The sequence below is a fragment of the Centropristis striata genome, chromosome 7, assembly GCF_030273125.1.
Source record: "Centropristis striata isolate RG_2023a ecotype Rhode Island chromosome 7, C.striata_1.0, whole genome shotgun sequence".
Classification (NCBI taxonomy): Eukaryota; Metazoa; Chordata; class Actinopteri; order Perciformes; family Serranidae; genus Centropristis; species Centropristis striata.
In genome coordinates, this window is record NC_081523.1 from 5,766,697 (window position 1) to 5,794,530 (window position 27,834).

Here is a 27,834-nt window from a genome sequence, read left to right on the forward strand (position 1 = left end):
CTCCTTCCTTTCTGCCCTCTTTCCTTCCTTCCTCCTTCCTTTCTGCCCTCTTTCCCTCCTTTTCTCCCTCCTTCCTTCTTTATTTTTTCCTTCCTTTCTTCTCCTCCTCCCCTTACTTTCCTCCATCCTCCTTCCTTTCTCTCCCCTTTCCATTCTTTCTCCCTTTCCTCCTCTCCTCTTTCCTTACTCCATCCTTCTTTCTTTCCTTCCTTCTTTCCTCCATCCTTTTCTACTTCCCTTTGCGTCCTTCCCTCTTCTTCCTTCCTCGACCCGAGGACAACAGGAGGGTTAAACCAAGAAGGTTAAATGCTGTCTCTGCTCTGAACCCCACCTGACAGCGGCTTTGAAAAGTACGTGTTATTTAACCCTCCTGTATTCCTGCGGTTCTTTTTAACCCTAAATAATTTTCAACATACGATTAATATTGGTTAACTTTAATAGAATTGCTTGGAATTTTCAGTATATGTGCCCCTCTGCATTCTTTATAGATAATATATAAATATATACATTTTTCAAAAAATTTCAACTTTCTACATTGTTACGTGTTTTATACATTTTTATAGCACCTGTGGTCCTCAGGGGTCAAAAAGGACCCCATGACATTACACTGGTTTTAGGACATGTAGAAAAAAATTATTACCAACTTTTTTTTTTCTCACCTTTTAAGGCAACTCATGACCAACAAATTGATATTTAATTTTCATATTTTTTTCAAAACACAAGTTTCACTAAAAGTTGACATAACCTTTTCTGTGCATTCCCATCAAGAAGTTATTTCACTATAACTCTTAAAATGAGGCCTAATTTTGTATATTTGACTAAAATTGACCAATAATAATAAAAAAAAATGAAAATTATGTATCATTTTTTTGGTCATGAGTTACCTTAAAAGGTGAAAAAAAGTTGGTAATACTTTTTTTCTACATATCCTAAGAACAGTCTTGTGTCATGGGGTCCTTTTTGACCCCTGAAGACCATGGGTGTATAGTCGACAGGAGGAGTACACAAGGGTTAAAGGATAACCGAAAATATTGTTCAGTGTAGAAAGAAACTGTATTAACAGACGTCATTTTCGGAATTCCGACAGTCCTTGAACTAATCATAGGTTCTGTAAGTTTCTGTTAGAAAACGTAACACAACAAAGCTTAAAACTGTGATGTAAAAATCACTTTTTTTTTACATGTATCATTTCAATTGCTGCCAAAAAGAAACAGTTTGGAATAACTTGATTCTTTTTAAAAAAAATAACTTGATTCTTTTAAAAACATTAAATTCAGGATGAATTAAATAATTGTCACGGGACAAATATTTATTGGAAATCAGACAGGACAGCAGGCTGTAAAAAAGCAAACAGTGCAATATGTATAGCATGTGGAGACACAATTTTTCCCAATATTCATGACACATGTGATCACTTGTAAAGTTTTGTGTATATATAATTTAAATTACTTTATAATTATTAATTGTATATCAATATATATACTACTTTATTCCATTAAAAAAATATATAACTGTGTTGCTCCCACTTCTACCTATGATTGTGCTGATCCCATAGAGGTGCAGGAGGAATGTATTTCAGTACAATTCAAAGCCAGAGTGAGTAGAGCGTAAAAAAGGGCAATAAGGGCATACATTTTTTAGACAAATCAAAACACAATCATATTTGAAGATTTTTATTTTTGTTTTTTCTGAATTTTCAGATATTTTAAGAATTTAAACAATCAACAGATTACAGTTGAAGTTCTTGCAGCCATAACCAACATCATTTTAAAAATCAATATTTTATTGACCTTTTCCGTTGTCTTGCACTTTTGGTCTCCTCTAATTTGGAGTCAACCTTGAAGCAAAATATAGACATCATATATATATATATGTATATATATATATATATATATAGGAGCACATGGGATTTCTTGTTTGGATTAAAAAGTAGAAAAATATATAGAATGTATGTAATCAAACAATAGATTAAATGATAAATCAATATTCACTGATTGGTCCATTCTGCACAATAAAACACAATGTGTTACTTAAGTCAAAATAAAAGAATGGAAGTAATTTTGAAATTTTAAAAATAAACAATGTACAATAAAGCTCTCTGTGTTTATGTGATTTTAGATTGACATAAATTTGTAAGACTAGTTTCAAACCCAAGGTTGCTGCACATGTACAATAATAAAGAAAATCCTTAAAAATCTCCTAGACTTCACCACTCTCCCTGAACATCACAGAGAAATCAGTTTGACAGGTTTTGATATCAGAAGTTTTGGCATCACCAGCTGAACCAATACTGACCCATGGGAAGAGTTTCTCAGTGAAAGTGTCTCTGTGAGTGCAGATGTGAGTCATGTCTTCAGGGTCGTAGAAGGACACCTCCCCCCTGTCATAGTCCAGCTGGACTCTGATCCTCTGGAGACTCTTCTTCACACTGACAGTCTCAGCTCCATTATTGTATTTTCCTCTGTTATATGTAAAACACCAGATTCCATATTTTGGTGAAGCATCTGCCTTCCCCTTCCTGTCAACTGACTCTTTAGCCAAACCCACAAACCAGCCAGGATGATCTCCCACCTCCACCTCCCAGCTGTGTTTCCCTGAGCTGAAGCCCTCAGAGCCCAGAACAGTGGCATACTTAGTGTTCCTCTCTGGATTGTCAGGAAGCTGCTGCTTTGTGTCATTTCTCACACTGGTCAGATCATCAGACAAATGGAGACAGGGATGTGCAGTGTTTGGGTCCAGAATGACAGGACTGAAGTGGACCTTCTCCTTCATCTTCTCCCAGACTCTGAAGGACAGGTTGCCCAGGTGTTTGGCCACATCTATCAGCGCTCCTGAGAGCAGCTGTGGATCTGACAGTGAGCACTGGACTCTGGCTCTGGTCTGAGTGGCTTTATAACTGCTGAGGAATGGCACGTTGTGTTTCTGCAGCTCTTCTTCAACAGCAGAGATACTGTCTGACAGAGAGGAGATCTGCTCCTGAATCCTCTTCATCTCTCTGCTGATAGTCTTCCCCTTCTGCTCCTCTTCCTCCCTCAGAGCTGCCAGTCTGGACTCCTCTTCCTCTCTCAGGAACTGGTGGAGCTTGTTGAACTCTGCTCTGATCTGGTTCTCTGTGGACAACAGCTGCCTGGTGGAGTGTTGAATCACCCCCTTGTATATTTCCTCAACTTCTTCATATGTGTCCCTCTTGTCCTGCAGAGACTGTAAGTCAGATTTCAGCTGGTCCTTCAGGTCACTGACTGCTTGTTCTATAGGAACCACTTTGTGACTCTGGTGGAGAGAAAACTCACAGACAGGACACACAGCTCTGTCTTCATCCTCACAGAACAATCTAGGCTCTTCTGGATGTTTACTACACACCACCTCCAGCTTCTTCTCCTGTTTTTCTGTCTCAGATGATCCAGCTTTCTGTCTCCCAACAAAGGAGTCAGCCAGTTCCTTCAGTGCAAAATTCACCCAAGGAAATTCTTTTGAGGATTTTCTTTTACAAATGGGACAGTTTTTGTTTTCAGCTTGTTCCCAGATTTTTGTCAGGCAGCTTGAACAGAAGCTGTGGTTGCAGCTCAGAGACACAGGATCTCTGAAAGTCTCTGAACACACGTGGCAGCTCAGGAAACTTTCAAGAAGAGCAGTTTTCTCAGCCATTTGTTTTGGTATCCAAACTTTCTTTTTTAACAAGCAAAGACTCACCAAGACGCTGTCCCTTCCCTTGACTGGTTCAAATCTGTCTGCCTTGTATTCCAGCAGAGATCATACACCCCGCAATGCCGACTCAACACAGGCTTAACCTGATCAACAATGTCACAGTCTTTCCTTCTTTTGTTTGTCTGTCGCTGGTTGAATTATGAGGAAATGCTGCTATGCAATCTAGTCACCAGCAGATGGTGTCACTGTGTTTTCAGAGGCAAATATTCTACTTTCCACAGTCTCCACAGTAGAAATTTACTGTGCACCTGTTGACAAACAAATAAAATGATATTTCTTTTGTTGTCTACTTTACATGTCATTTCTGTACCTCATTAATTATTATAAACATGTAATCGTGGGTTTATTTTTCTTTAATCCTCCAATGAGGGATGAACACTTCATCACACTTAACCAGTTTAACAACATTTTTATTTTTTGAGCCAACAGGAACAGAAAACACGAGCTGCCAACATGCCAGTATGACTGTTTATTTCATTTTAATTTTAGTTATTCAATTAAAATACAGGTATATTGTCCATTTTTAATTAAATCTTGATTTGATCTTTTAGTTCCTGTTATTAGGAAATGTTCTTCAGACTCTCAGTAAATGCAGTGAAATGTCAAAGCTTTTGTTGCAGTAATCTATTTTATGAGACTGTTCAGAGAGAAAGTCACTTCTGAATGACGACTTTTGACCCACATATTGCACAACTGTCAGTGTAAGGCTCGTCAGTCACACAACAATCTAAAGGGAAGATCTGATAGAGACGTTGAGACAAAAGCTGCACAGCCTGTTAATCTGCTGCAGTGAAGGAAAGGAGAGAAGCACACTCATTTGTCTTCCAGATATCTCAGGATTTTAGAAATATTTTGAAGGATAAATAATAGACACCTTTTTAATCAGACCTTTTATGAAATGTAAGGATTTGGAGAAACTGCAGGAAACAATATTGTGCATCTATAAAATGTGACAGAAAGTGGATGAAAATGATCAAAATACTCACCAGCCTGTAACAAAAATGTGCAAAACCTTGTGGAACTAAACAATGATTCTTTTACCCATACTTTTGGGTATTTTAGTCTCAAAATGTTTGTTCAAACAATATTAAATAATAATTTTATCTGCAAAACATTAATAATTACGGTACATAACATTGCTGCTAAACTGTTTTGTTTGCACATAAATCAACTGAAGGAACTGTACAATTTAGTTAGGGAATTCATTGCGAAACACAATGAATGTTGCAGCCTCGTTATTAGTTCATCTAATGGAATACACATATATGTAACTTTCAATTTCACCATTTTCTACATCATGCAAAAACTGTTTTTGTAGCTGCACACAGGAATCCTGAATCACTAAATCTGCTTCAAGAATTGTTCCAAATAAAGAAAAGTCTTCTAGGTGTAGTTTGATTAATGTCACGTTGTTGTCATTGTACCTCTTCTTTGTTTTTATGATTCCAGCTTCACCTCAGAGATGGACCACTTCAGACTGGTGACACTGGCTGCAGTGCTCTGCTCTCTTCCCTGTTTTGATGGAGGGAAAGTGCTTGTTTTCCCAGTGGATGGAAGCCACTGGGTCAACATGAAGGTCCTCATCCAGGAGCTCCACTCCAGAGGTCACAACATCACAGTGATCCGACACAAAACCAGCTGGTCCATCAAAGCAGAGTCCCATCACTACAGCTTAATCTCCACAAACTCAGTAAGTCTCTGATATAATGCATTTTTGTTGTGGTTTTATGACAGAGGAGAGCATACGGAGAGATGGCGTTCAATACCCTTAACTGTTACAGACAGAGTTAAATGCTATGGACAGAGCGCTCCGGATTCATCTCCCATGCACCAGAATGAATGAGTTGGTACATTGGAGGTCCAGTTCATTTAGACAAGCTCAAGTGCTTATGTGTCAGTTTCTCACATCAGGTTTCTCAATAAGTTTGACATGAATATGCATGACATTAAAGCTTGACACAGTCTGCTAGAATCTGCTTTCCTGACATATGCACTTTCCTAATGAGGACATATCTATTTGTGGTGAAAGGCACAGACTGTAAACCTGTGAGTAGAATGAGCAGAGTAGAAACTTTTTATTTTTTTTAAACAAACACATTCTAACAGTCTCATTCTTTAATGAAACGGCTTTAATGATCACTTACTCAACAGCGAGTTGGCTGAGGATTCATTTTTAGTGTTAGCATCACATTATATCACTTTCTTTATAAAAAAAAAATCATAACTAGATCACAGCTAAAGCAGACTGCATGAAATGCGTAACTTTAAGTCCTTATGTTACAGTTTTTATGAAACAAATCTCATTGACAACTGCTTTGTGAAATGTTACATTTCTTTTCTTAAAAGCATTTTTATAGTGTCAAACACTGAAATCTACTTTTTTCTCACTGACACGTGATGTCAGATACCATCCACCAGGTGTAAATTATGACACATATAAAGTCAAATGCAACTGTTTTTTGTTTTGTTGGGGAAAATCATATTTTATTAACCACTGCATCAAAGCATAGAGAGTTATACAAAGTGGCAGCAACACATCCAAAACTACCCAACTGAAAAATGAAATCAGAAAACAATGAAATATCTTGTGTCCTCAAAGTAAAGTGACAGCCCCTGAAGTGAAACAGTTTAAGTATATATGCACACTTCATTGTTACTAACTGAATAGAACAAGAGGCTTCTTATCAAGCCAGTTCTTTACAACCCTAGAAACAGACACAACTTAATAACATATTATCACAAGGTACATTAAAAAAATGCATTTTCTGATCATCAAAATATATTTTCTTAAAAGAGATAAAGCCGAGAAAGCAGCAATTTCAATAGATACAACACATCCAAATATTCAGTTGACATCATTTTTATAGTAAGTGCAAAGTCATCAATAAAAACATGTTTAAATATATATATTTTGTTTTTGGCTAAACTAACAAACATATTACAAACATTGCCTGAGAGAAAAAGAGAAAAACAAAACACAGCAAACATGAGAATCACTTTGAATAATTAATTTTAGATGATAGACACAAACATTTCTTTAAACTTTGTCATCAAATTAAATCTGTACAAGATGTATCACTGACACTTAGACTCCCTGAATATCAGCCAAACTTGCACAAACACACATCTTACAATAACCTCTGACCCTTTCTACACTGGATCAGTGATATATCAGTGAGATAGTCAAGTTACTTCTAGTCTGTATTCTGTTATCTGTGACCTGGAATGTGAAAGTTTACCTGCGTGTTTTGAACCCTTGCCTGTCTCAGGATTTTGTATGCTTTTATTACCTAAATAAGTCAATACACCCCTGAATTGTATCAGTTTGCCTGGTTTTCTGCATTTGGGGCTTGTCCTTGTTGGAGCAACAATCACCAGTTTCTGAAAGCGTAAGTGTGAATAATGTCTCAAGTTTTAACCTGAGTCAAGACATTTTCTTCATATTCTTCAAAATTTCAACCAACTGGAATTGTCTGAAACTGGAAAATAAAACCTCCACCATTATAAAAATCCTAATAAACAACTGAGACTTCAGCACCCTCCCTGAACATCAGAAAGAAATCTTAGTTTGACAGATTTTGATATCAGCAGTTTTAGCATCACCAGCTGAACCAATACTGAACCATGGAAAAAGTTTCTCAGTGAAAAAGTCTTTGTGAGTGCAGATGTGAGTCATGTCTTCATGGTCGTAGAAGGACACCTCCCCCCTGTCATAGTCCAGCTGGACTCTGATCCTCTGGAGACTCTTCTTCACTCTGACAGTCTTTCCGGCTCCATTGTTGTATTTTCCATTCCGATGAAATAAACACCAGATTCCATTTTGTGATGAGGCAGATATTTTCCCCTTTCTGTCAACTGACTCTTTAGTCAAACCTACAATCCAGTCAGGATGATCTCCCACCTCCACCTCCCAGCTGTGTTTCCCTGAGCTGAAGCCCTCAGAGCCCAGAACATTGGCATACTTAGTGTTCCTCTCTGGATTGTCAGGAAGCTGCTGCTTTGTGTCTCCTCGTCTCACACTGGTCAGATCATCAGACAGCTGGAGAAGGCAGCTGGCAGTGTTTGGGTCCAGAATGACAGGACTGAAGGGGATCTTCTCCCACAGGTTGCCCAGGTGTTTGGCCACATCTATCAGCGCTCCTGGGACCAGCTGTGGATCTGACAGTGAGCACTGGACTCTGGCTCTGGTCTGAGTGGCTTTATAACTGCTGAGGAATGGCATGTTGTGTTTCTGCAGCTCTTCTTCAACAGCAGAGATACTGTCTGACAGAGAGGAGATCTGCTCCTGAATCCTCTTCATCTCTCTGCTGATAGTCTTCCCCTTCTGCTCCTCTTCCTCCCTCAGAGCTGCCAGTCTGGACTCCTCTTCCTCTCTCAGGAACTGGTGGAGCTTGTTGAACTCTGCTCTGATCTGTCTCTCTGTGGACAACAGCTGCTTCTTGGAGTGTTCAATCACTTCATTGTATGTTTTCTCCACTTCTTCATATTTGTCCCTCTTGTCCTGCAGAGACTGTAAATCAGATTTCAGCTGGTCCTTCAGGTCACTGACTGCTTGTTCCACTAGAACCACCTTGTGACCATGGTGGAGAGAAAACTCACAGACAGGACACACAACTCTCTGCTCATCCTCACAAAACCAATAAGGGACTTCTGGATGTTTATCACACACGACCTCCTCTTCCTCCTTTTCTTTTTCCAGCTCAGGTGAAGAATTATTCTGTTTTTCACCAAATATGTCAGCCACGTCCTTCAGTGCAAAGTTTACTGCTGGTTCATCAGTGGAGGACTCTGTTTCACAAATGGGACAGTTTTTGTTTTCAGTTTGTTCCCAGAATTTCTGCAGGCAGCTTGAACAGAAGCTGTGGTTGCAGCTCAGAGACACAGGATCTCTGAAAGTCTCTGAACACACGTGGCAGCTCAAATAACTTTCAAGAAGAGCAATTTTCTCAGCCATTTGCTCAGATATGTGAATGATCCTTTAACAGCAAGACTCACCGAATCAGATTAAATTGCAGATTATAATCCTTTTTAATTTCTGGTTATGGTAGAGGTCCTTCTCTCTACGATGGCGTCTCAGCTCCGTTCAGCAATGTCGAACAGGTTTAAGTTTCACTTTCCATTCTCTAGTAACTGACAGCCGACTTTACATGTTATTACCAGCATATGGTGGTATTTGATTTAGTATGAGTTTTTACAGTGACTATCCATATGAAATACCTTTGAATTGTCACTTGAAAAAAACATTTCTTTTTAGACACAAACACAAAATTAATATAACAAAATGCTCCAGCATTGCAAACATATGTTTACAGAAATATTTAGGTTAAAACTCTACATTTAATGAGTTATTAAAACATGATTGAAGAAATAATCACCATGACAGTCAAGTGTTTGAAACATTAAATCATAATTTTAATTACGTGACAATGTAGTTTCCAACAATGAGAATTACTGTACAGCCTGTGAAATCAGGGCTTTGCTGTCAATTTTTTTAATATATATTATTGGAAATAAGACATGTTGGATGTGGGAGAAGCTGTTTAATTAACTGCAAGCTATATTTACTCAACCATATTGATGCCAATTTAAAAAATGATTAATCATTAGAATTATTTATCAAGAAAACATTCCAGATATTTGCTCAAATTTGAGGATAATTTTTCCCCCACTATTTTCAAAAATGAAATCGACCTTTAACAGAAGCAACAGGATTTAGTTGCAGCCTTAATCTACACAATCTTTTCAATTTACTCCAATTTGAATTACACATTGAAGAGAGATAAAATGTGTAAAATTATCCAGCAACTTCTGCAAAAGTTTTATGTCAAGGAAGCAAATTAGGAAGGAGAATGTTTCTTTGTTGGTTAAACACATGGTAGACAAGTTATATTAACTGTTTGATTCAATGTGCACAGTAAAGCATGTTTCATTAAAAAACACTTGAAAAATCTGAACATATTGATATAAAAGCATTATAAAAATGCAAAATAAGGTTGTTGTAAATCCTTGAAAAATAAAAAATCAATAGATAAAAGTTAAACTAAAGTTATCACATAAAATCTACCCCAAAAGCACCATTTTTGGAAGAATACGTTACACACCCAGACTACAGTTAAGCTTTAGCTTTAGAATTCTTTGTGGGAAAATAAAGTATATTAAACAAAAATGTATGAATACTATTGCGATTCTTTCCCCTCCCACTTGCTCACTTGTTCCCAATTTCTCCACCAGCTCTGCAGACATTTAACCAGTGCTTTACCATTCACTTTTTGCCAGATAGTTAAGGTGCTTAGTTGCTTTGCTTTCTACTCTGTATATTCTGCTGTCTCTAACCTGGGAAGTGCTGCCAGCTAGTTCCTTCAGTGTAAACTTCACTCCTTTTTCACTATTTGAAGATTTTCTTTTACAAATGGGACAGGTTTTCTTTGACTGTGTTAAATCAGTTCTTCATCAGAAAGCTCAGGGCCTCTAATGGCGTCTCAGCTCTGTTCAACAATGTCAAAATATTCCTTTAATGTCACACCCTCTGTCACTGGATGAGTTATTAAAGGGAATGTTTCTATGGCATTTAGTTACCAGCAGATGGCGTCTGGATGTCTTCAGAGGTAAATATGTCACTTTTCCGTCAGTAAAGCACAAATTCATGGTACATGCATCTGCAGACAAACTAAAGGAAAACATCTAAACACATTTTTGTCTACTTAATACAGTATTTAATGTATTCAGCTCATAATAAACATTAAACAGGGAAGTTTTTTTCTTTATTCCACCAGTGAGGCGTGAACATTTCAACAGGCTGACTGACACTGAACCAGTTTAACAACATGTTTTTCTTTTCAGCCAGCTGAAACCTGCAACATGAAACATGTTCTCTTTACATGCCAGTAAGACTGTGTTTAAAAATAATTTAGATTTAGTGTTAAATACAGGTACATGGTCAGTTTTTTCTTCAAACATGTTCTCGTTTATTTACTTGTTCATCCATTTATTCTTTCACTCTCTTATAATTTTTTACTGTTTTTCCTGAGTAGGGTCACAGGAGGACTTGAATCTATCCCATCATGCATTGTTCTGAATGATTATCATGAGAATAAACAACTGGAACAACAACAAAAAACAGCTAAACATATTTGGTTTCATCTTTCAAAGTAAAACATTAATTAAAGCTACATGTACTTCTTTCTTTGTTTATTTAGATCCAAGAAAACATTAACATAAAACAATAGGCACCATAAGTCTTATAAAAAATAACATTACAATCAATACAATCTGTGAATTCTTCAGACTCACAGTTACATGTCTTTGGTTTGAGTTTATCAGGAGACACAAAGAATCCCTCTTAGGGCGCTTTCACAACCCAAGTCAGTGTGATTAGTCTGAATCAGAGTGAAATTTCAACTTTTTATTTTCATTTTTATTTTTTAGTCTGATTTTCCTCGAAAGTGCATTAATGTAAGCAGACCAAATAAAGTAAAAGTATTTGCAGAGGGGAGTGCATGAAGGTGGAGGGCTGGAAATATACTCAGTCTTTTTTCTTATTGGTTGGAAAATTATTGGTGGAAAATGTTAACAAGTAAATAAACAAAACAACATGGAGCAGAATGCACCATGAAATATTGATGTTGAAGCTTTTTTACATTTTTGTGGACTTTTCTCAACATCTTTTGTGTTCTTTGGCTCAGATGTCAAACTGACCTGTTACATCTGTCGCTCTGTATGAATCTCACAAAATACTCCTGCAGGCAGCTCACAATCCGCTGTGTTTTGGTTTATTTCCTGTATTTGGGTTGGATTATGTTAACAGTGCTTTAGAGCTATAGAGCTGCTGGCAAAAGCTAATAAGAAAAATAATGAACAACACAGGAGTTGTAATGTATCACTGACTTTTAGACTCTGTATATCAGCAAAACTTGCACAAACACACCTTACAATAACCTCTGACCCTTTCAACACTGAATCAGCAGTTTTGGCATCACCAGCCTCTCTAATACTAAAATACAGGAAGAGTTTCTCAGTGAATGTGTGTCACATTCTGTCTGCAGCCACAATTCCCCATCCTTAAATTGCTATTGCGATTCTTTTCCCGCTCAGTTGTCTCAACATCTCCTGGATGTGTTCTTTGGCTCAGATGTCAAGCAAACATCAGACTTCAGCAGAAGTCCAAGTCATTTCTCTCCCAGTCCTGTTGCATCTGTCGCCCCTTATGAATCTCACAAAATACTCCTGCAGGCAGCTCACAATCCGCTGTGTTTTGCTTTATTTCCTGTATTTGTGTCAGATTATGTTAACAGTGCAATCGAACTGCACTAGGGTAATCCCACTGTTTTTGGTCATTATGATGCCACTGATTTGTATTTTAACAATACAATTACCCATTTACAGTGTAAATTACGTGGTCGAAGTAAAAGAAAAGTAGTATCAGCAATAGACTTAACAGTCTTGCACCTGGTCTGTATTAGCAGGATCCACACTGTTGAACTGACGGCTCTTTGGTTCTTGTGTTTGTGGAGATGTATATGCATGGATAAAGGTGTAGTTTATTGTCACTTGTCACTTTAAGCTAACTATAGAAACCTCAAGGCAGCACAAGGCATTGTACATTTCTCAGTCTGTATGTGGTCATGTTACTCTGCTTTTATACTCTTAAATACTGGAACAGTTTGTTGTTGTAAGTGTTCACCATTTGTTGTTCATATGATTATATATATTTTCATTCACACTGGTATTTTGCAGAATATTGTTAATGTTCAAAAGTGTTTTCCCATTTTCCTATATTTATCATGCACCAATGTTTAGTTAATAGGGCAGCAGAAGCCAGCTAATAATACATTCATTAACAAACTACTAATTCTACAGTATGTTGATGTGGGTAAAAATACATCTTTACTGTATTAATATTATTTATTCCTTCTTTCCAGATCCCATTCCACATGGTCATGTCCTGCTCAAACTGTGAGGAAGTCCTGGACAGTGTTGTTGTAAAACACTGTGGATGGTCATTTCTTCAGTGGGTCACATTCACCTTCTAACAGAGGACAGCAACATGTAGAGGAACTGCAGCACACCGCTGTTTGTGCATGCAGTGTCCCTCACCACCTGTATGCACTTCTACATTTCACTAAACAGGTGAGTGGAGTTTGTCTTCCACAACATCAGAAAAGGAAAGAATGAGAAAAGTTTAGAAGGAAGAACGGGAAAGAAACATTAAAGTGAATATAAACTGTTTTATTTAGTAGCAATCTGGATCCACAACCTCTGAATTTAACTAATGATTCTGTAATAACACAACATAACAGGAAGCCTCTTTAGTGCTGAATAGATAAATTAGTGTATTTGATTTCTTAGATAATTAAAATGTCATTTATTCAACCAACCTTTAGTTCACAGTCACTTAACATCGTCTCCCAGATACCCCCCATTTAGATTTACTATCAGATCCTTAAGAAGTGTAAGGTCTGGCTGAACTTGACAGGAAAAAACACCATGCATGAAAAAAATTGACAGGAAGCGGAATTAAAATGATCAAACAGATTAAAAATGTTACTATTACATCAACACCATCAACTCTATATTCTGATATGTTATCTCAAATAATATAAAATTAATAACGTAATTATTCAAACCATAATTCATTGTTAACCACTGCTAAACTGTTTTGTTTGAACTTAAACAACTGACAGAACTGAACTGTTTATTTATTAAAGTAAATCTCTGTGAAACACATTAAAGTCATTATGAAATGACAGAAATAAACAACGTGAGACGAGACTGTCTGTGGTTTTAAATGACAGCCTTCTTCATGTAAACTCAAGGTTTTTGTTCATCCTTAGAATAAAGTAGTTGCACCAATTGTACTCAAATTACAAGTTAATTTCTTATAAAGGATGGAATTGTCTGTAATTGACAAAAAACACCACAATTATAAAAATCCTAATAAATATCTGACACCTCGTCTTCCTCCCTGAACATCACAAAGAAATCTCAGTTTGACAAATTTAATTAATAATTAAAAACTAAAAGTGATGAAAGACTAAAATATTTCATTATATTTGAAAGTAAATGCTGATAATCAGGATAATTAATATTTATAAAGCTTGTCTCCTGATGATGTGATACAGTTTCAGTGTTTTGTAGCCAAAAGTTTTGGCAAAACTTAAACACTAAATCTGTTTCTTAAAAGCCAAGAAAGCAGCATCAGAGTAATCAGAGTATTTACAGAACAAACTCAGCAAACATTCTGGTGACGTCCATTAAAATAAACAGAACATTAAAATCTGGATCTCTATAGATTTCTGAAACTCAATATAACTAAATACTGGATCAATCAAGATCTTTCAAAAACACTAAAGGAAAGATTCATTTAGTGCATGTTTTTACAGTAAGTTGCATGAAAAAGGAAAAACATTTTGCAGAATTGATTTCAGACATTAGAACTAAAGAACAAATAATCAAACAGAGCCACAATGTGTTTGGATGAAGTGAACCACTGAGACTCTGAGTGTAAAGTGTAAAACACTGAAATTAAAACATGATCAAAACTGAACAAACTCATCAGAAAATGTTACAAATCAAACCTGATGTTTGATCAGAATAAAACAACAACACAACTGTGAACAAAGTATTTAGAAACAGTATATTTCATATTGATTAAACACAAGATGCTGCGAACCAGGATGAACACGTTAAAATCCAAACATTAGAACTGATTTAAACCTGTATGAACGTTTATCACCTGTAATGCAGCTCGAGTATTGAGTTTATATTTGCAACTTTTTTCCTTGAAAAAGAAAACAAACATAAACATTCCTGAACATTACTGAGAAAAATCTGTTGGACAGATTTTGATATCAGCAGTTTTAGCATCACCAGCCAGTCCAATACTGAAATATGGGAAGAGTTTCTCAGTGAAAGTGTCTCTGTGAGTACAGATGTGAGTCATGTCTTCAGGGTCGTAGAAGGACACCTCCCCCCTGTCATAGTCCAGCTGGACTCTGATCCTCTGGAGACTCTTCTTCACTCTGACAGTCTCACCAACAACATTAGTGTATTTTCCATTACCATACATTAAACACCAGATTCCATATTTCGGTGAAGCAGATGCCTCTCCCTTCCTGTCAGCTGACTCTTTAACCAAACCTACATTCCAGACAGGATGATCTCCAACCTCCACCTCCCAGCTGTGTTTCCCTGAGCTGAAGCCCTCAGAGCCCAGAACATTGACATACTGAGTGAATCTCTCTGAATTGTCAGGAAGCTGCTGGTTTGTGTCTCCACGTCTCACACTGGTCAGATCATCAGACAGATAGAGCCAGCGATTTGCAGTGTTTGGGTCCAGAATGACAGGACTGAAGTGGACCTTCTCCTTCATCTTCTCCCAGACTCTGAAGGACAGGTTGCCCAGGTGTTTGGCCACATCTATCAGCGCTCCTGAGAGCAGCTGTGGATCTGACAGTGAGCACTGGACTCTGGCTCTGGTCTGAGTGGCTTTATAACTGCTGAGGAATGGCACCTTGTGTTTCTGCAGCTCTTCTTCAACAGCAGAGATACTGTCTGACAGAGAGGAGATCTGCTCCTGAATCCTCTTCATCTCTCTGCTGATAGTCTTCCCCTTCTGCTCCTCTTCCTCCCTCAGAGCTGCCAGTCTGGACTCCTCTTCCTCTCTCAGGAACTGGTGGAGCTTGTTGAACTCTGCTCTGATCTGTCTCTCTGTGGACAACAGCTGCCTGGTGGAGTGTTGAATCACCTCCTTGTATATTTCCTCTACATCTTCATATTTGTCCCTCTTGTCCTGCAGAGACTGTAAGTCAGATTTCAGCTGGTCCTTCAGGTCACTGACTGCTTGTTCTATGGGAACCACTTTGTGACTCTGGTGGAGAGAAAACTCACAGACAGGACACACAGCTCTGTCTTCATCCTCACAGAACAGTTTAGTCTCTTCTGGATGTTTACTACACACCACCTCCAGCTTCTTCTCTTCTTTTTCTGTCTCAGATGATCCAGATTTCTGTCTCCCAGCAAAGGAGTCAGCCAGTTCCTTCAGAGCAAAGTCCACAGATAGATCTTCCTTTGAGGATTTTCTTTTACAAATGGGACAGTTTTTGTTTTTAGTTTGTTCCCAGAATTTCTGCAGGCAGCTTGAACAGAATCTGTGGTTGCAGCTCAGAGACACAGGTTCTCTGAAAGTCTCTGAACACACATGGCAGCTCAGGAAACTTTCAAAAAGAGCTCTTTCAGCCATTTGTATTGGAATCTAAATTAAAAAGCAAAACTCACCAAGTTACTGCCCCTAACTGCTTTAAATACTCCAAATGTGTGTTTTCCAGCCGAGAGCTCACTCCCTGTAATGGCGTCTCAGCACCGTCAACAATGTCAAAATCTTCTTTCACTTTCTATCACCTGTCAACAGCAGGAATGCTGTCATGTTATTAAGTCACCAGCAGATGACATCACAATGTTGTCATGTGTATAGATTTAACTCTTCAATTAGTCCAACACCAATTCATTGCTCATAAAACCACTTGAATGTTTATTATGAGACTAACAACTGCAAATATTATAATTTAATTTGCCATTTCATTGAAAACTTACCAGATATTCTACTTTCTTTCTTCTTACAAATCTGTAGCAGAGAAACAAGAGCTGTCAACATGAGAGTCGATGAGTTCTTTGATTTTGTTGTAACTTTTCCAACATGGCAGCACGTCTCTTATAACCAGGAGGAAAAGTTTTTCAGTCTCTCTCTGACATGTCTCTGTTTGTTCACGTGTTTTAATAGATGCAGTGAACTGTCAGAGCTGCAGTGACGGTGATCTGTTTTATGAGTCTGTTCAGAGAGAAAAACTTGTGAATGAAGACCTTTTGACTAGTGGTGTCAACAATAATCGATTCGGCGATGCATCGCAATGCGGGGCATGCACGATTCAGCATCGATGCGGCAAAGTGCCATAATCGATTATATTTATTTCCTGTCCTCCAGTGGAAAGTTGTGGGGGACAGGGTGGGAATTTCACACTCTGGCCTTGATGCCCTGTGAAAAAATGTTCAATTTACGGCCAAGGTGGCCTTTGCGCCCCTGTCAAAGTTCCAGTAAACACAACGCTAACCCGACCCACTCCCCTTCCTTCGAGATGTGTGCGCATCAACACATGGCTCATTTGAATATTCAAATGAGCCATGTGTTGATGCGCAGCACAGGTAAGCTAGCGGGACAAGCTGTTTTGATATGTTGTGACTGAAGTATGTGGTAGTATTTGACAGAACTTTTTTATATAAAGTACTATTGATAGGTAACTACCATTGTATTTGCCTATTTAAAGTCGACTGGTTAACGTTACATTTTTGCGTCATGAAAACTAGCGATAGCTAGCTAGGTGGGATAGCGCTAGGGTTGCCAACTCCCCGGAAAATAAATAAGGGACACTTCATTGGCAGGGCCGGCCGACCCGATTGCCTTCACCCATCCTGGCGTGGTGACATTTTTTAGCCCCTTTTTTGTAAGTAAAATGATTTTTTAACAATTTGACTCGAACCTGAATTGAATTAGATGCATATTTTTGTGTGACATGAATACATGGAAAACAAATGATTATCCAGCAATTCACTTTAACACAAAATAACAATTAGGCCCTGTTTTTCAAAGATGTAGTGGAGGTTGCTAATAACAATTTGATTCACTCCTTTTGTTGGCTTTTAAAATGCAGCATGTATGCAATTGAATGGCCATTTTGGGAGATTATAGCATTCCATAATTCCAAATTGGTTCAGTAAAAAGGCATTAAATTCATGTCATGAACACATGGGGACCTGGTCTTCAAGAATGCACTGGAGTTTGCTGATAACAAATTGATGTATTTATTTTATTGGAGCAGCATGAATATAATTGAATGGGTATTTTGGAGTCATGCAGCTGACAAACGGGCCGTAAAGTGCAGTGTAATTGCGCACTAAAATTTAAAGTGCAGATGGCGTGACCGCAGTACTGGAAGCACGTTGTTTCAGATCAGTCAGTCCACCGTGGGCTACGGAAAAAGAGCGCCGGCACACCGTGCAGTGTGCTTTATAGATGTTATCACGCACTTTTTCCACCCAGGTGCTTCCTTTTACCCATTCTTCAGTATTTTTGCATCCTTTTCTGTTTTTTTCTCGGAGGGGTACTAGACACAGTGCTGCTTGAAGGTGTAGCGCCCCGTAAAGCAGTGTCGGCGTCTGTGTCACTGTCACCTACGCATGCTGCTTTGTTGTCTTCTGCTATCTTCTCCTCGACCAATGGGATGAGCGTATTCTGTATCGTCATACTCGTGTGTGAATATGCTGTCAGTTCATTGGTCACAGAGCAGGACGGGGCCTGGGAACAAGTTTACCGTAAGTTTATATATAAAGCGCCCTGTTATTAAATTTTCATTGGCATTTACTGACTATTTTTTGACTGTCACAATAATACGGGACAAAGTGCGTCCCTTTTCACCTCAATACGGGACGGGTGCTTTTGTTTCTAAATACGGGACGATTCCGTTTTTCAAGGGACGGTTGGCAACCCTAGATAGCGCTAACGTCTTCCCTACCTCAGGAACAAGGGCTCGACATTTAGCTAATGTAAATTTCACCTCAGCAGGTTCCTTTTTTATGGCAGGAGGAGGCATTTCTCTTTCCTTACTTTTAGATGAACTCAGGCAGGAGATTCATTTTGCCATCTTTTCAAAATATAGCCAATAAAATCTATTGTTATTAGGCCTATCTGACTGCTTGTATTGCCTCATAACTGACGAAAAATGTCCCTTGTTGTGTGCAGTATAATTGTGATGCATCGCAATGCATCGTAGAATCGAATTGAATCGAATCGTTACCTGGTGAATCGTAATCGAATCGAATTGTGAGGGCAGTGCCAATGCACACCCCTACCTTTGACCCACAACAGTCAGTGTAAGGTCAGTCACAAAACAAAGAAAAGTGCAGATCTGCTGCAGACTGTGACAGAAACGACTCAATGGACTGTACAGAGTGGTGGAAAGAGACTGAGGACATTTAATCAAATACTGGACTCAAGTGCTTCAGTTTATTGACATTAATAATATTAAATACACTGCTCAAAAAAATAAAGGAAACACTAAAAATAACATCCTTGATCTAAATGAATGAAATATTCTTAAATACTTTCTTTACATTGTTGAATGTGCTGACAACAAAATCACACAAAAATGATCAATGGAAATCAAATTATTAACCCATGGAGGTCTGGATTTGGAGTCACACTCAAAATTAAAGTGGAAAAACACACTACAGGCTGATCCAACGTTGATGTAATGTCCTTAAAACAAGTCAAAATGAGGCTCAGTAGTGTGTGTGGCCTCCACGTGCCTGTATGACTCCCTACAACGCCTGGGCATGCTCCTGATGAGGTGGTGATGGTCTCCTGAGGGATCTCCTCCCAGACCTGGACTAAAGCATCCGCCAACTCCTGGACAGTCTGTGGTGCAAGGTGGCGTTGGTGGATGGAGCGAGACATGATGTCCCAGATGTGCTCCATGTGATTCAGGTCTTGGGAACAGACGGGCCAGTCCATAGCATCAATGCCTTCGTCTCACAGGAACTGCTGACACACTCCAGCCACATGAGGTCTAGCATTGTCTTGCATTAGGAGGAACCCAGGACCAACCGCACCAGCATATGGTCTCACAATGGCAGTCAGGCTACCTCTGGCAACACATGGAGGGCTGTGCGGCCCCCAAAGAAATGCCATCCCACACCATTACTGACCCACTGCCAAACCGGTCATGCTGGAAGCCTCTTCAGTGCTGAATAATTCAATTAGTGTATCTGAATTCTGAGATAATTAAACAATAGTTATTCGGCCAACCTTTAGGGTTCACAGTCACTTAACATCGTCTCCCAGATACCCCCATTTAGATTTACTATCAGATCCTTAAGAAGTGTAAGGTTTGGCTGAACTTGACAGGAAACAACATCATGCATGAAAGAAGTGACAGGAAATGGAATTAAAATGATCAAAATTTGTCTCTAACTTGTGGAACCAAACAGATTAAAAATGTTACTATTACATCAACACCATCAACTCTATATTCTGATATGTTGTCTCAAATATTATAAAATGAATAATGTAATTCTTCTAACTTTAATCGTTGTTAACCACTGCTTAACTGTTTGTTTGCGCTTAAACAACTGACAGAACTGAACTGTTTATTTATTAAAGTAAATCTCTATGAAACACAATGAAGTCATTAAGAAATGACAGAAATAAACAACGTGAGACGAGACTGTCTGTGGTTTTAAATGACAGCCTTCTTCATGTAAACTCAAGGTTTTTGTTCATCCTTAGATTAAAGTAGTTGCACCACTTGTACTCAAATTACAAGTTAATTTCTTATAAAGGATTGAATTGTCTGTAATTTACAAAAAACATCACAATTATAAAGATCTTAATAAACATCTGTCACCTCCTCTTCCTCCCTGAACATCACAGAGAAATCTCAGTTTGACAAATTTAATTAATAATTAAAAACTAAAAGTGATGAAAGACTAAAATATTTGATTATATTTGAAAGTAAATACTGATAATCAGGAAATTTAATATTTATAAAGCTTGTCTCCTGATGTTGTGATACAGTTTCAATGTTTTGTCGCCAAAAGTTTCGGCAAAACTTAAACACTAAATCTGTTCCTTAAAAGCCAAGAAAGCAGCATCAGAGTAATCAGAGTATTTACAGAACAAACTCAGCAAACATTCTGGTGACGTCCATTAAAATAAACAGAACATTAAAATCTGGATGTCTATAGATTTCTGAAACTCAATATAAAGTCAACAAATATTAACATTCCTGAACATTAAAGAGAAAAATCTGTTGGACAGATTTTGATATCAGCAGTTTTAGCATCACCAGCCTTTCCAAGACCAAAAAATGGGAAGAGTTTCTCAGTGAAAAAGTCTCTGTGAGTGTAGATGTGAGTCATGTCTTCAGGCTTGTAGAAGGACACCTCCCCCCTGTCATAGTCCAGCTGGACTCTGATCCTCTGGGGACTCTTCTTCACTCTGACAGTCTCACCATATCCATTAGTGTATTTTCCATCACCATGCTTTACAGACCAGGTTCCATATTTTGCTGAAGACAATCTCTCCCCCTTCCTGATGACTGACTCTTTAGCCAAACCTACATTCCAGACAGGATGATCTCCCACCTCCACCTCCCAGCTGTGTTTCCCTGAGCTGAAGCCCTCAGAGCCCAGACCATCTGGATAGTTAGTGAATCTCTCTGGATTGTCAGGAAGCTGCTTCTTTGTGTCTCCACGTCTCACACTGGTCAGATCATCAGACAGATAGAGCCAGGGGCTTGCAGTGTTTGGGTCCAGAATGACAGGACTGAAGTGGACCTTCTCCTTCATCTTCTCCCAGACTCTGAAGGACAGGTTGCCCAGGTGTTTGGCCACATCTATCAGCGCTCCTGAGAGCAGCTGTGGATCTGACAGTGAGCACTGGACTCTGGCTCTGGTCTGAGTGGCTTTATAACTGCTGAGGAATGGCACCTTGTGTTTCTGCAGCTCTTCTTCAACAGCAGAGATACTGTCTGACAGAGAGGAGATCTGCTCCTGAATCCTCTTCATCTCTCTGCTGATAGTCTTCCCCTTCTGCTCCTCTTCCTCCCTCAGAGCTGCCAGTCTGGACTCCTCTTCCTCTCTCAGGAACTGGTGGAGCTTGTTGAACTCTGCTCTGATCTGTCTCTCTGTGGACAACAGCTGCTTCTTGGAGTGTTGAATCACTTCATTGTATGTTTTCTCCACTTGTTTGTATTTGTCCCTCTTGTCCTGCAGAGACTGTAAGTCAGATTTCAGCTGGTCCTTCAGGTCACTGACTGCTTGTTCTATAGGAACCACTTTGTGACTCTGGTGGAGAGAAAACTCACAGACAGGACACACAGCTCTGTCTTCATCCTCACAGAACAGTTTAGTCTCTTCTGGATGTTTACTACACACCACCTCCAGCTTCTTCTCTTCTTTTTCTGTCTCAGATAATCCAGATTTCTGTCTCCCAGCAAAGGAGTCAGCCAGTTCCTTCAGTGCAAAGTTCAGAGGATATTCCTTTGAAGATTTTCTTTTACAAATGGGACAGTTTTTGTTTTTAGTTTGTTCCCAGAATTTCTGCAGGCAGCTTGAACAGAAGCTGTGGTTGCAGCTCAGAGACACAGGATCTCTGAAAGTCTCTGAACACACATGGCAGCTCAGGAAACTTTCAAGAAGAGCAATTTTCTCAGCCATTCTTAACTGAAGTTATATTTCAGTCAGCAGGACTCACCAACGTGTCTCTTCACTTCTTCAGTTGATAAACTCCAAACGTGTGTTACAGCAGAGTCTCACTCCTTAAAATGGCAGCTGTGCTCTGATCAACAATTTCAAAATCTATTTTCAGATCCTTCTCTGAGTGTAACTCAGCATCAGGAATGTTGTCATGTCATTTTGTCGCCAGCACATGACGACAGAAAGTCACTCAGTCAAATATTTTCCTCTTGTTTAAAAGAAGAAAACAGTTTCCTTTCCAGCCAGAACAAAATAAATGTGTCAAAAAGAAAATGTGACTCTTCATGTTCAGCTTCACTTTAGAGGAATAGAAACGTCCTCAAAATGCCTCAAAGAAGCAGAAGATTGTAGTATCTCATTTCAACAGGCTGACTGACACTATAAAGAGATGAACAACATTATATTTTTCACTCAACAGGAAACATTTTCTGCCAACATGTCAGCAGTTTATTTCATCCAGATAATTCAATGTTTGTCACTCAGTTAAACTTCAGGTACATGTTGAGTTTTTAATCCAACTCATCTGACCTTTCTCATTCTGTGCAGCTTTGATTTACTTATTCATCCATCATTTGAGTTTTACACTTTTTTCCTCTTCAGGGTCAAACGAGGACCTGAGTCCATCTTATCCTGCATTGATTAAATGATTATCATCACATGAACAAACTCAAAATAGACATCAAGATAAAAATCCTACATATATATATATATATATATATATATATAATTTAAACAACATGTTTCACCTTTTCAAAGACACACACAGTGTTAAAAGCGGAGCAGATGTCTTTCTTTCTCTGTTTCCTCTCTTGAAGCAGTCATATACACACTCAGACACACAACAACACAAGGAGACTTTCTTCCAACATGGCAGCACGTCTGTTTCTTACTGTAATCAGGAAATATCTGCACAGACCCAGAGAATGTTATCTTAAAAATATGAATTGTTTTGTCATAGGAACAACAGAAAGTGCATTGCACTGTGTAAGCTGCACTATCAGAGGGACAAGAGTAGAGGAAAACACCAACAGAATTTGTCACAAGATATGAAAGCAATTTATGAATAAACCAACAACGACAGGAACTGATTCAAACACTCAAACTGCCGACTCACTTCACACTGAGGTGACAAACCACACAAGAAGACACATGCTAGATGTCTGCTCTATCAATCAGTCCCCCTGTAATACAGTGAAGAACACACTGTCCATTTATTTTTCAATATTATTATTTTTATTTCTTTTTTTTTTCCTTTTTCTTATTTTTCAACACTCAATATTGTTGATATGATGGTTGGTAGTATTGCCATTGTTATTTATTTATTTATTTTTTGTTTGTTATGCTACACTTCCATTTTATCTTCTTTGTTGCTGTTGCTATTATTGCCCAATTGATGCTTGCCACACCTGCTTGTTTGTTTGTTTTAAACTAAATGGAAAAACCAATAAAAAAAATCGATCACAAAAAAAGAAAAACACACTAAATAAATAAATAAAAAGACTCACTAAAAGGACGCGTTAAAGGCTCAATAAAAAGAGGCTATAAAACTCAGAAAAACAGTGTTAAACTAAAAACACAAAAGCACATTAATATAAAATATAAAAAAAGAAAATTTCATTTTCAACAACATTTTACAAAACATCTGTCATGAAATAATATAAAAATGTAACCTTGTAAGGCTAGAGCAGTGTTCTCCCTCTAGTCAGAGACATGCAGGCGACTGGAATCTACATTTATAAAGAACAGTGTTAATATTACATGAAAGATACAAAAACCTCATGTAGAAACATCTCCATTCTACAGGAGTATCTTGGTTCTTGGCTGATGTGCTGAAGCAATCACTCCAACTGTTAGTCCCTCACTACACATGGAGAATCTAACAGATAAAGTATTTCACCATTTAATAAATCTTTATTTTAATGCCAAAATAAAATACATGTTTCTTGATTCTGCTGACTCAATATTGACTAAAATCATGATTTTTGACACATTTGTTCTTAAACAAAGGGCCTACCAAATCACACTCCAGACACAGACTGTCCTCAGTTGCTCTCAGGTGTGTTTCAGTGCAGCAAGAAAGGCTCAGGTAAGCTTCCCGCCCCTTTTTATAGACTCCGCCCCCTTGCCTGGGTCCTAGTGGAGGTGAGCTGCTGCCTTCCCTTCCACATAACCATTAAGAAACAGTCTTGATACTCTCTGTCTCTGTTTGGTCTCTTGGGAAGGGTTCGTATTGAAAGAGAAACTATCAGAAACTATTAAAAGGTGTTTCTATAGATCAACCTGCAGCAAACAATAATATGCATGTAAATAAGTGACAGAAACAAAATGTTCAGTGTTCAAAATGAGCAGGCTGTGAACAAAATGTGCACTTTGTCTCCATCTTGTGGTGTTTACAGGAAGTAAAATGTGTCCATGCAGCCACATACTGAACACATTCTGTTCATTCAGTAATGTTGGTGACATGATGCACATGTGAGCATGTTGTCTCTGAAAACTGCATTAAATAGGAGACAAAATGACTAAAATGTAGCAGTGGAAGCATTTCTTAAACAGTGCTGTCTTGTTGGAAATGCTTCTCCATCTGTGCAGCCTTCACACACTGAGTCAGCATTATACAGTCCTGCTGACTGACTCTAACTAATCTTTAGTGGAAATCTTAATTCTCCTTCAGAGCAAATGATTGTAGACAGCCTCACTACATCTCTGTGTAACAACCCTCAGTACTCCCTCTCTTCAATGAGGCTGTTTAGAACAGACTTTAGTATCAACACACTGTTACAACTTCAAATCACAAAACTTATCAACAGCTGCAACGATTCTGCTCGTCTGTTCATTTTTCTGACGTCTAAAAGTGAAAAATATATATTTATGTTCAGGAGACTGTTGTAAATTATTAGTTTTTAACCTTTGAACTGCTGTTTTAGAGTTTATAATGTGGTGAAGTTGTAGGAGGGAAAAGTTTAACCAACTTTTAAATCTTTTAAACTCCATTAAAAATAAACAAGTTGCACAACTCTTTTTAAACATGCCATGCTTTATTTCTCATGTTTTCTGACATTTACCTTCATCACGGCAGTATGAGGATGTTTCTGGATTCTTTATGTACAATTTATTCATTTGTGATTTGATTTTACAAAAAAATATCAATGAAAAATTTCCAGCCGTCCACAAATGTTGAAGTTGATTTGTATTTGTAGTTATTTGTACATTTTTGTACAGTTACATGGCTATTTGACGATTAAACTGCTGCTGATTTAATTACACATCATGTGAAGCAGCATCCATCTGATTCACATTTGATTATTTTTTAAATATATTTGATTGAAGAAACCAACTAAATTGTTCTGCTGGTATTTCCTTTTTGTTCATCACAAACTTGACATTTATCATTCATGTAAAGACTGAATAAAAATGAAACATTGCCACATTTAATAAAACAAGAGATCCAAAACTAAAATAACTGAATAATCTGAAAAAATGAATCAAACAAAACCCTAACATATTTGATTTCTAAAGTAAGTGCTGATTATCAGGATAATTAATATTTATAAAGCTTGTCTCTTGATGATGTGATACAGTTTCAGTGTTTTGTAGCCAAAAGTTTCGGCAAAACTTAAACACTAAATCTGTTTCTTAAAAGCCAAGAAAGCAGCATCAGAGTAATCAGAGTATTTACAGAACAAACTCAGCAAACATTCTGGTGACGTCCATTAAAATAAACACAACATTAAAATCTGGATCTCTATAGATTTCTGAAACTCAATATAACTAAATAGTTCATCAATCAAACACACTACAACAAAGATTCATCTGCTGCATGTTTTTACAGTAAGTTGCATGAAAAAAGAAAAACATTTTGTAGAATTAATTTCAGACATTAGAACGAAATAACATATAATCAATCAGAGCCACAATGTGTTTGGATGAACTGAACCACTGAGACTCTGAGTGTAAAGTGAACGTTTATCACCTGTAATGCAGCTCGAGTATTGCGTTTATGTTTACAACTTTTTACTTTAAATGATTCCACTGAGATCTAGATAGATGATGAAATCAGAATAAAGTCTGAACAAACATTAACATTCCTGAACATTACAGAGAAAAATCTGTTGGACAGATTTTGATATCAGCAGTTTTAGCATCACCAGCCTTCACAACACAGAAATATGGGAAGAGTTTCTCAGTGAAAGTGTCTCTGTGAGTGTAGATGTGAGTCATGTCTTCAGGGTCGTAGAAGGACACCTCCCCCCTGTCATAGTCCAGCTGGACTCTGATCCTCTGGAGACTCTTCTTCACTTTGACAGTCTCACCAACTCCATTACTGTATTCTCCATTTCTCTCACCATACAATAAACACCAGATTCCATATTCTGGTGAAGCAAATCTCTTCCCCTTCCTGTCAGCTGACTCTTTAACCAAACCTACATTCCAGCGAGGATGATCTCCCACCTCCACCTCCCAGCTGTGTTTCCCTGAGCTGAAGCCCTCAGAGCCCAGAACAATGGCAGAGTTAGTGTTTCTCTCTGGATTGTCAGGAAGCTGCTGCTTTGTGTCTCCATTCCTCACACTGGTCAGATCATCAGACAGATAGAGACGGGGGTTTGCAGTGTTTGGGTCCAGAATGACAGGACTGAAGTGGACCTTCTCCTTCATCTTCTCCCAGACTCTGAAGGACAGGTTGCCCAGGTGTTTGGCCACATCTATCAGCGCTCCTGAGAGCAGCTGTGGATCTGACAGTGAGCACTGGACTCTGGCTCTGGTCTGAGTGGCTTTATAACTGCTGAGGAATGGCACGTTGTGTTTCTGCAGCTCTTCTTCAACAGCAGAGATACTGTCTGACAGAGAGGAGATCTGCTCCTGAATCCTCTTCATCTCTCTGCTGATAGTCTTCCCCTTCTGCTCCTCTTCCTCCCTCAGAGCTGCCAGTCTGGACTCCTCTTCCTCTCTCAGGAACTGGTGGAGCTTGTTGAACTCTGCTCTGATCTGTCTCTCTGTGGACAACAGCTGCTTCTTGGAGTGTTGACTCACTTCATTGTATGTTTTCTCCACTTGTTTGTATTTGTCCCTCTTGTCCTGCAGAGACTGTAAGTCAGATTTCAGCTGGTCCTTCAGGTCACTGACTGCTTGTTCTATAGGAACCACTTTGTGACTCTGGTGGAGAGAAAACTCACAGACAGGACACACAGCTCTGTCTTCATCCTTACAGAACAGTTTAGTCTCTTCTGGATGTTTACTACACACCTCCTTCAGCTTCTTCTCTTCTTTTTCTGTCTCAGATGATCCAGATTTCTGTCTCCCAGCAAAGGAGTCAGCCAGTTCCTTCAGTGAAAAGTTCACCAAAGGATAATCCTTTGATGATTTTCTTTTACAAATGGGACAGTTTATGTTTTCAGTTTGTTCCCAGAATTTCTGCAGGCAGCTTGAACAGAAGCTGTGGTTGCAGCTCAGAGACACAGGATCTCTGAAAGTCTCTGAACACACATGGCAGCTCAGGAAACTTTCAAGAAGAGCTCTTTCAGCCATTTGTTTTGGTGTCTAAATTAAAAATTAAGACTCACCAAGTTACTGCCCCTAACTGCATTAAATACTCCAAATGTGTGTTTTCCAGCCGAGAGCGCACTCCCTGTAATGGCGTCTCAGCACCGTAAACAATGTCAAAATCTACTTTCACTTTCTATCACTTCTGTCACATGATCAGTTAACAGCAGGAAATGCTGTCATGTTATTAAATCACCAGCAGATGGCATCACAATGTTGTCATGTGTATAATTGTCACTCTTCATTCAGTATAATACAAATAAAATTGCACATAAATCTGTGGAATGA

At 38.4% G+C, this 27,834-nt stretch overlaps 6 protein-coding genes across 8 annotated transcripts in view; 1 reads left to right on the forward strand and 5 right to left on the reverse strand.

The window, feature by feature from the left end:
* Positions 1–27,834, forward strand: part of susd2 (sushi domain containing 2) — a 109,093-nt gene that overhangs the window by 30,283 nt on the left and 50,976 nt on the right. For 2 of the 3 annotated variants that reach the window (XM_059336600.1, XM_059336599.1), the window contains one exon: positions 12,624–12,831. The gene's annotated coding sequence lies outside the window, so the exon portion shown is untranslated. Of the gene's footprint in view, positions 1–5,270; positions 5,396–12,623; positions 12,832–27,834 lie in introns of those variants that run through there. The other variant, XM_059336602.1, reaches the window with a different exon arrangement.
* LOC131974340 (nuclear factor 7, brain-like) lies at positions 2,131–3,645 on the reverse strand. The gene has a single exon (XM_059336613.1). It carries the CDS (start codon positions 3,643–3,645, stop codon positions 2,200–2,202), a length of 1,446 nt encoding a protein of 481 aa, XP_059192596.1. The 3' UTR covers positions 2,131–2,199.
* LOC131974349 (zinc-binding protein A33-like) lies at positions 6,746–8,730 on the reverse strand. The gene has a single exon (XM_059336621.1). It carries the CDS (start codon positions 8,657–8,659, stop codon positions 7,256–7,258), a length of 1,404 nt encoding a protein of 467 aa, XP_059192604.1. The 5' UTR covers positions 8,660–8,730; the 3' UTR covers positions 6,746–7,255.
* LOC131974347 (nuclear factor 7, brain-like) lies at positions 14,519–16,053 on the reverse strand. The gene has a single exon (XM_059336618.1). The coding sequence runs from the start codon at positions 15,941–15,943 to the stop codon at positions 14,519–14,521; it is 1,425 nt and encodes a 474-aa protein (XP_059192601.1). The 5' UTR covers positions 15,944–16,053.
* On the reverse strand, positions 20,545–22,217 carry LOC131974346 (nuclear factor 7, brain-like). Its single transcript, XM_059336617.1, has one exon. It carries the CDS (start codon positions 21,967–21,969, stop codon positions 20,545–20,547), a length of 1,425 nt encoding a protein of 474 aa, XP_059192600.1. The 5' UTR covers positions 21,970–22,217.
* On the reverse strand, positions 26,101–27,600 carry LOC131974341 (nuclear factor 7, brain-like). The gene has a single exon (XM_059336614.1). It carries the CDS (start codon positions 27,529–27,531, stop codon positions 26,101–26,103), a length of 1,431 nt encoding a protein of 476 aa, XP_059192597.1. The 5' UTR covers positions 27,532–27,600.

Coding starts and splice junctions, on each gene's coding strand:
- LOC131974340 (XM_059336613.1), bottom strand. CDS start 3,645: ATGGCTGAGAAAACTGCTCTTCTTGAAAGTTTCCTGAGCTGCCACGTG.
- LOC131974349 (XM_059336621.1), bottom strand. CDS start 8,659: ATGGCTGAGAAAATTGCTCTTCTTGAAAGTTATTTGAGCTGCCACGTG.
- LOC131974347 (XM_059336618.1), bottom strand. CDS start 15,943: ATGGCTGAAAGAGCTCTTTTTGAAAGTTTCCTGAGCTGCCATGTGTGT.
- LOC131974346 (XM_059336617.1), bottom strand. CDS start 21,969: ATGGCTGAGAAAATTGCTCTTCTTGAAAGTTTCCTGAGCTGCCATGTG.
- LOC131974341 (XM_059336614.1), bottom strand. CDS start 27,531: ATGGCTGAAAGAGCTCTTCTTGAAAGTTTCCTGAGCTGCCATGTGTGT.